Below are 8,705 nucleotides of genomic sequence, written 5' to 3'. Positions count from 1 at the left end.
ATAGATGCTTTTCTGGACATTTTGTAGTGTATATCAGATTTTGCTAATCTCAACTCACTTTACACATAGAGATTACTAACGATGTTTAAACATTTTGTACTATGAGATACAGAGCATTTTACTTGAAGAATCTTTTTGTGTATCTTTCTGTAAAGTGAATTACCAGCATATATGAAGTCTATTTTGGGGGTGTGCTTAAAATGGGGCACACCAGTACTAAGTTCGGCTTTAACAATGACTAATTCGCACACCCTGTGTGCTGTTGGGCGCTCGCCAGCAACTAGGCATCTATCACTTCTCTTGGCCCCTTCCCTCCCTGCTGACCACCTGCTTCGACTCGGAGGCGGTGTCTTGACCCTCCGCGACCTCTCTGTCATGGCGTCCGCGGGGCGTCTGCCGCCGGAGCCAGGCACTTGGCCGGGCGGCGACCTTCCCAAGATGGCGGCGACAGAGGCCACTGCGCGTAGGGGGCGGGGTTCCGCCTCCGGAGGCGGAGCAGTAGGCAGAAGGGTTGGGCTAGCGAGCGGGCTGCTTCCGAAGTTGGCAGCCCCAGCGCGCCTGCGCGGAGCGGCCCTGCGCGCTGTGAGGCTGTGGCGGGGGAAGGCACCGGTGGGGCCGACGGGCGGGTTGAAGGAGGGAAGCGGGCGAGCGAAGTCCCAGTGCGCGCCGCGGCGGCACGGGTACCCTCCCCTTCCGGGCGTGAGGCACTGTGAGGAAAGCTGAAGCGAGCGGACTCGCACCGGCAGCGAGGCGCCGCTACCGCCGCCACAGCCCAGCCTCCCTCGGCTTCGGCGCTCCTGTCGTGGGGGCCCGGGTTCCTCAGCACACCCAGCTCCAGCAGCTCCGGAGCCTGTGCCCAGTCCTTCGGAAGCCCCGGCGCCAGCCCGGGCCCTTGGCGGGGAGGATGACGGAGCTGCAGTCGGCACTGCTACTGCGAAGACAGCTGGCAGGTGAGCGAGCGGGCGGCTGGGCGGCGGGCCGGGCCGCGATCGCGGCGAGCAGCTGCCCGCTTCTCCCCTCCTCCCGGGCGCTCCCGGGCTGGCGGGCCGGACGGTTGAGGGGAGCGGCAGGCTCCGGCGAGATCGGGCGCGGGCCTGCGAGAGTGGGGAGCCCGGGCGCCGGTTCGGGCCGGGCCCATCACTTCTTCCCCGGCTTTCCGAGGGTGTTGGGGGCGGGGGCGCTCCCCAGCCTCGGCCCCCGGACGGGGCCTGGCACCCCCAGACAGGGAGAGGAGCCTGTCCCCTCCCCCACTGTTCGGTGGGACGTTGCGGGGGAGGGGCTGTGGGTACCCTGTCCCGGCGGACCCTCCCTGGAGGGGCGGGTCCGGGCTCAGGTGCGCCCGAGACCGCTGGACCCCCCGAGGCAGGTAGAACATCTGGGCCCTGCTGGCTGCGCGTCGCGGGCTCGGCTGTCCGAGCCGCGGGCGGGCAGCCGGGGGCAGGGTGGGCGAGAGGAACTGGCCGCGGGGCGGGTAGGTGAGGCGCGCCAAACTTCTGCCCAGGCAGCGCCGGGTCCGCGTAGTTGTGGCGGACAACAAAAGCGCCGGCCTCTGCGGCCTGGTTGCTGGCGCACGGGGTCTGAGAGCCCGGCGGGGCGCGGGACGCCGCCTCGCCTGCCTCCGCCTGGCACGGGCTCCGGCTGCGCCGCCCGGCTGGGGGAGGGTAGGAGCGGGCCGAGCCGAGAGCCGCTCGCTGGCCAGCTCGGGGCTTTGTGCTCCGAGCGATTCCGGCTCCTGTGCAGGCCTGCGGGGCCCCGGGGCTGCGGCCCGCGGGCTCTGGCTTGGGGCGGCGGCCGGGTCTGCCTCCCCAGAGGTGCCTGCGTCCCCCCTCCCCCATTGTCCCGGCCTCCGGCCGTTTGCGGCTTCCAGGTTGACTTTTTAGGGGGTTGGCTCCGACTCTGCTAGGACTGTGTGAGCGGAGCATGCGCACTGGAGACGTACGTGTGCGGAGTGGAAGAGGGGGAGGCGGGTTGGTGGCTTCACAATGCCTCCCCACGTGCTGCCAGATTTAAAGAGAAATGAACCAGCAGTTACCTTCTGCTGCCCAACGCCCGGCGGTTGTCCTTCTCGATTCTGGCGGATCTTCACCTCTCAGCTCTACCGCCAGAGGCCCTGAGCCCTCGGCAGAACCTAGAGGGCTGGAATGGACATCTGTTTTTGCAATAGGTTTACAAAGAGTTTGAGGTGCTGGTTAAATCACCTTTGTGACTTCTTAAAGGAAAAGGTTGTCAGGGACTGTTACAGGTTGTATAATTAGGTTTATTATTAGACCATGAGCAAGCAGGTTTGGACACATACTAAAGTTCTGGATGGTCAGGGGGAGTGATCTGGAGTGAATAGAGAAGTTCTGGTGATCTCTGTGTCCATCGCAAATAATGTATTGGACAAGCACTGAATGAATAACAACTTTATTGTATCTTGTAGTTGCAAACACAGCTTACTGTTCTGTGTATTTTTTTTTTTTTTGGTTTGTTTTGGTGGAAGGAATTAAGATGTTCTTTTGTCTCCCTGAGAATTCCTTAATCAGAATAAGTTTTAAATTATGTGGTGAACTATTAAACAGTATTAAAGTATTAAAACTACTCAACTCTTACATAATGGGAAAGGTGTGTGTGTGTATATATATATATTTAAAGGTGTAAAGGAAGCAGTTGCTATGAAAGTAAAGTATGACTAATAACTGTTAGCAGTAGCAGTATTTCAAAATTCTTTCCAAGCTACTTGTGAACAGACTCTAAATTTTGATAGCCAGTTGGTTCAGTTTTGCACTCTTAAAGATTAATCCCAAATATTGATTATAAAGACATTTTCCAAAATGCTTTCTTAATGGATGACTTTTTGTTTATGCTTTAAGGTGGAGGACAGAATGATTTAGTTTGTAATCTTTCATGCCTTATTATAAAATTGCTTAGCTGCAGATTACTTTTCTTGCCTTCTAGTTCAGAAACAAGGACTGTTGTTAATATTTTCTTAAGTTTTTGAAAGATATTAATTAACATACTCAGAATGTATGAAGTAGGCCAAGGCCGATGCATTAAGGGAAATGTGAAAATATCAGGTTTATTGGAAAGACTTGATAACTACATACTGAAACAAAAGCCCTGTTTAGGCTCTAGTAGTACATTGTTTGAGCTTTTTGGTTCTTCAGATATCATTTGAAAACAGGAAAAATGGTAAACTGTAATCTCTTAAAATCATTTAGAATGAACTTTTGGAAGGCTTAATAATAAATGCTTTAAAAATCTTGTAATGTATTGAACTGAGTAGACACTCAAACCTAAGCCATTCTAGGTGGTAGAATTTTGGAAACTTACAACAGTGGCCAACAGTGGTTAGTTTACTAAGCCCCTAGTCTGCCAGTCCTTAGGATTTTACTTCATTACTTGAGGGGAGAATTTATTTTGTGGGTGTGTTTTGTTTTGTTGGTAATTGTAATGAAGAACCCGGTTACTTTGAGAGTGAAGTGGAATGGTTCCTTGGGTTGCAGTTACTGTGGTGCAGGCCTATATACTGTGTAATAGAATGTTTAGCAGTGTTCTTGGCCGCTACCCACCAGATGCCAGTAGTATGCCTTCTCAGTTGTGACAACCAGGAATGTCTCTTGCCAGATGTCCCCCGAGGGACAAAGTCACCCGAGGTTGAAAAACCTCGGGTTTAAGGTGTTTTGGTTAAGACCAGAATGGCCGTTGTGAAGCAAGTAAGAAATAGATTCATGAAATCAGATAGGTTGTATTTCTTTGTGGGTATTATTAGACTATGACTTACTGCTTTGCAAATTCAGCAGTCACAGTTCAGCTTTTGCAGTGCATAATGCTAAATACTAAGAAATCCCACAGCGAAAGAGATGATTTAAAATTTTCAAAAAGGTATAAGCACTGGTTAAAAATACAAAGAGTATAGAAAAGGTATCATCTTTCCACCCTTGACCTAGCCTACTTTTTTTTTTTCCCAGAAGCAACCATCATTGATAGTTTCTTGTGTGTTTCGGTTCAGTTCAGTCGCTCAGTCGTGTCCAACTGTGACCCCATGGATTGCAGCACACCATGGGGTCTTGTGTGTTTATATGGGCTAATGTTTACTGAGGACTAGTATGTACCTGGAATTGTGCTGAGAGCTTTATGTATATATCTCATTTAATCCTCCTAATAAGGAAATTGAGGCTAAGAGAGTTTAAATTACTTATCCAGGGTCACACAGGTAGTAAGTGGTGCTGCTCTATTCATATTCAGGACCTTCCTGTTAGAGGCTTTATTTTTAATTTGCAGCGTTGTCTTCCAGGGAGCAGCCATTTAATATAACTGTGAAATACGGTTTTATACGCATAAAATAATGCACTCTACAATCTAAATGATATTCTTAAGGTAATCATAAAAGGATGTTTTAGCCATTATTAGTTTAGGAGCGGCATTCTGCAGAATGTCGTAGGTTGAAAGCAGCACTAAGCTTTTTGCTGTTAGCAGTTAACTTGGGGAAAATGAATTGGTCTTATTCCCTACTCTAACCATACTAACTTTTACTTTATGACAAGCATTTATAAAGAACAAGAGAATCTTTTTTTTTAAGATCACTTGAGGTTTTTTAACATTGACAACATAGATTTTCAGTAGTTGCTTTCTCATAGGTACCTGTCATTCCAAAACTGGGAAGAAGAATCTCTTTATGCAGTAACAATAAATAAATTGAACTCCTTTTATCATAGAAAGTTTGATTGTATATTTTAAAGTAATCTGGAACATTCCCATATCTCCTTGGCTACCCATGTAAGTAGGTTGTGATGAATTATATGTGTTTCTTAGACGTAATGTGCAACAAAATCACATGGGAGTATGTTAAAAATACAGATTCCTGGCTTTACCTCCACAGAATCTTAGTCTACATGTCCAGATGGGGCCCAACAAAGCCAAGTCTTTAAAGCAGTTTTTTTTGTTGACTGTGAAACTGTGTTCTGAACCCCACACGTCAACAGTTTCCCTAAGCTATTTTGTCATCCCTCTGGAGGGCCTTCTGCAAGTAGTCCTGTTCCTAGTTTTTGTGGGGTGCTGTGTTTCGTTACCGTGGTGTTCATAGGATATTGAAAGAATGGTGTTTAAAAGGAGGAATTAGATTTAATATTTCTTATTGGCCTTTCTAGAATGTATTGGCACTGTGACATAAAATTTCATTAGTAATCTTAAACAAGAAAAAATAGAGTATTGATTATTGAAAGGGACCACCCTAGTGGTAGAAGAATCTAAGGTGATGGGCACAATATTAATATCCTTAATGGTTGTAAACTCACATATTTAGAAATGGAAGAAAAGCCTAAAAGTAAGCCTTATATTGCATCAAATTACTATTTATTTTAATAGAGTTTGGGGAATTTTTAATTCCAGAAATCATTACACTGTTCCAGATACAATGCAGCTACTATATGCTGTCGGAAAAAAAGTATAAACCAAACAAACATCGTGTTTGAAGAAGGGATGTTAGATGACTTATAATCCCTGTAGCCAAGGGGGAGCATCCAGGAATTAAGCCTCTAATGTTATGTTACAGAATCGTACTTCAAAATATATACATATATTAAGTCATTATGTGTATATCTTACATACAGTGTTATGTGTCAATTCTATCTCAGTAAAGCTGGAAGGATAATCTTTAATTCTTGACATTAAGGAGTAAATATTTTAAGTTATAATTTCTGTTGCTCAGTGAATATTTTTGATATATAATGCAATTTAGTGTTTTATAAGTATTGGTAGTTTAAAATAAATGGTAGCTTAATTTTAAATTTAGAATGAAACATACTTTCTATATATTGTGTAACAGTTGATCTCACTTTCTCAAGTACTACTGAATATATCAAAATGTTGAGGTAAACATTTGTTTTTTAAGTTATAATTTCTGTTGCTCAGTGAATATTTTTGATATATAATGCAATTTAGTGTTTTATAAGTATTGGTAGTTTAAAATAAATGGTAGCTTAATTTTAAATTTAGAATGAAACATACTTTCTATATATTGTGTAACAGTTGATCTCACTTTCTCAAGTACTACTGAATATATCAAAATGTTGAGGTAAACATTTGTTTACCTATAATTTGTACATATTAGTTTATTAGTATAATCTGTAGTTACTGTAAAGTAGTACTAAAGTATATGGTTTTATTATATAGTTTATATAAGTTAATATACTTTATATTTGGTGATATGTGTGTATATAATGGTGATGTTGTGTATCTTAGTTGCTTAGTTGTTTCCGACTCTTTGCAACCCCATGGACTGTAGCCCGCCAGGGTCCTCTCTCTGTGGAATTCTCCAGGCAAGAATCCTGGAGTGGGTTGCAGTTTCCTTCTCCAGGGAATCTTCCTGATCCAGGGTTAGAACCCCCGTCTCCTGCATTGCAGGCAGATTTCTTGTCATCTGAGCTGTAGGGAAGTCCCAAACATGCCTTAAGTATTAATAGAGTGATACCGAGTATGGAAAATATAAAAATCCTTTCACTGCTTCAATATTAATGTTGCTTTTTGACTTTTCAGATGAAGCGTGTTTGCAGGTATCAAGATTTTCAATCTTTGGGTTATTTGATCTTGTTTACTTTAGTGCAGATTTTATTGAGCAGGGATACTAGTTTATTGTAAATTGTAGCAGGCTATGCTTTTGCTTCAAGCAAATAAAATGCTAAGCATTCTTTTGTTTAATGAACTGACTTAAATTCATCCTAAATTTTCATTTCTAGATTACTGAGAAGTTTTTTTGTTAGAATTTAAAACACTAGTTGACCTCCAAAAATCTGTTGAACAGCAACTTTCACTAGTTTGTAGGAAATAACTTTTCAGAGAAGAAAGCATAATATTAATAAATGCTTATGGAACCATTCTGGCCAAGCAGACATGGTTATATCTGGTTGAAGGCATTTCAACTACAGAAAATTACAAATAAGAAAAAGCAAATATTTTGCAAATTTTGGTAATGAACATGAATTTTTGGTATGAACAGATAAATGAGGGGATAAGAATAAAGTGCATCTTTAGGAAATAAGATGTTATCTCTCTCTTTCTCTGTGTGTGTATGTATGTATTTATATGTGTGTGTGTATATATATATATGTTAAAATATAGCATTACAATTTTTTTTGCACTAGTTCAAGATACTATTATACTAATTCAGGTAAATCAGATTTTGTTTTTCTAGCTGTGTCATGCTTGTAGAATCTTAGTTCCCTGACCAGGGATTGAACCTGTGTCCTTGGCAATGAAAGTGCAGATCCTGGCCACTGGACAGCCAGGGAATTTCCTAAGTCATTTTTTTTTTAAAATCAGTGCTGTTCCCTTGATTGAGTTTGGCCCTCAGAGAAACTGCTAGGAAAAATTCTGTAATTTATTGCTGTTGCAGTAGAGATGTGTACTTCTCTTTATGATGTTAAGTCCTAGAAAATTTTTGAAGTCAATTTTTGTAAGTAGAAATGTTTACCTTTTATTAAATGTGTTTATGCTTTTAATTATATTATCAATTTTCTATTCTTATATAAGATGTATTTTAACTAAGAGTTTATGTTTCAAGACAGAGTAATTCTAGACAAGGTAGACATGGCACCAAAAGCATGATCTATACAAGGGAGTATTGGTAAACTGGACATCGTCAAAATAAAAAAACTTCTGTTTTTGAAACACAAAAGAAAAAGCAGACTGCAGACTGGAAGAACAAAATTACAGACTATCTGACAGAGGATTGTTCTAGAAAATATAGACCTCTTTAAAACTCAACGGTAAAAGAAAATGAACAGTCTGTTTAGAAAATGGGCAAAAGACATGTACAGACATTTCAGCTGGTAAATAAGCAAATAAAAAGATGTTCAACATCATTAAACACCAGGGAAATGTAAATTGAAACCACTGAGGTATCACCACATACCTATTTAGAACAGCTAAATTAAAACAAGTTAACACCACATGCTGGACAGGAGAAGCAGAAAAACTTCATCTCTCACATGTTGCTGGTGGGGATGTAAAATGGTACTGCCGCTATGGAAACAGTTTGCAGTTTCTTGTAAGACTAAATATACACTTACCATACAACCCATCAAGTACACACTTGGGCATTTATTTCAGAGAAATGGAAACGGATATCCTCATAAAAACTTACCTGCAAATGTTCATAGTAGCGTTATTAGCAATAACTGGAAGCAACGCAGATGTCCTTCAGTGGGTGAATAAGCCGTGGTACATCCGTACTGTGGAATATACTACTCAGAAATAACTGTTGATACACAAAACAACTTTGTTGATCTCAAGGGAATTATGCTGAATGAAAAAAAGCTAATCTCAAAAGGTTGCATATTCTGTGATTCCATTTATATAAAATTCTTTTTTTGATGTAAAAAACATAAAATTGACAGTCAGCCATTTTCCAGTGTATGGTTCAGTAGTGTTAAGTTTATTCAGTGTTGTGAAAAAAAAAAAAAAAAAAACCCTCCATAACTCTTTCATTTTGAAAAACTGAAATTCAGTAAGCAAATCTCCCTTTCCACTTTGATCCCAGCCGCTGCTGACCACCGTTTTATGTTTACAGTTTCTCTGCATTTGATTCATATGAGTAAATTCATATAATGTTTGTCTTTTTGTGACTGGCTTGTTAATGTAGGGTATGTTGTAGTGTATGGCAGGATTTCCATCCTTTTGACTCTAAATAATACTCCCTTGTATGTACGTATACTGCATTTTGTTAA

At 42.3% G+C, this 8,705-nt stretch overlaps 1 protein-coding gene across 1 annotated transcript in view; it reads left to right on the top strand.

The window, feature by feature from the left end:
- The first annotated feature begins 486 nt into the window (after positions 1-486).
- UBE2G1 (ubiquitin conjugating enzyme E2 G1) overlaps positions 487-8,705 on the top strand; it is an 88,572-nt gene continuing 80,353 nt past the window's right edge. The window contains exon 1 of the mRNA XM_069603180.1: positions 487-950. Within this exon, the coding sequence (XP_069459281.1) occupies positions 905-950 (46 nt within the window). The 5' untranslated portion in view covers positions 487-904. The remainder of the gene's footprint in view (positions 951-8,705) is intronic.

This window comes from Ovis canadensis, chromosome 11, assembly GCF_042477335.2.
Source record: "Ovis canadensis isolate MfBH-ARS-UI-01 breed Bighorn chromosome 11, ARS-UI_OviCan_v2, whole genome shotgun sequence".
NCBI lineage: Eukaryota > Metazoa > Chordata > Mammalia > Artiodactyla > Bovidae > Ovis > Ovis canadensis.
This window is presented reverse-complemented; position numbering and strand designations above follow the sequence as displayed.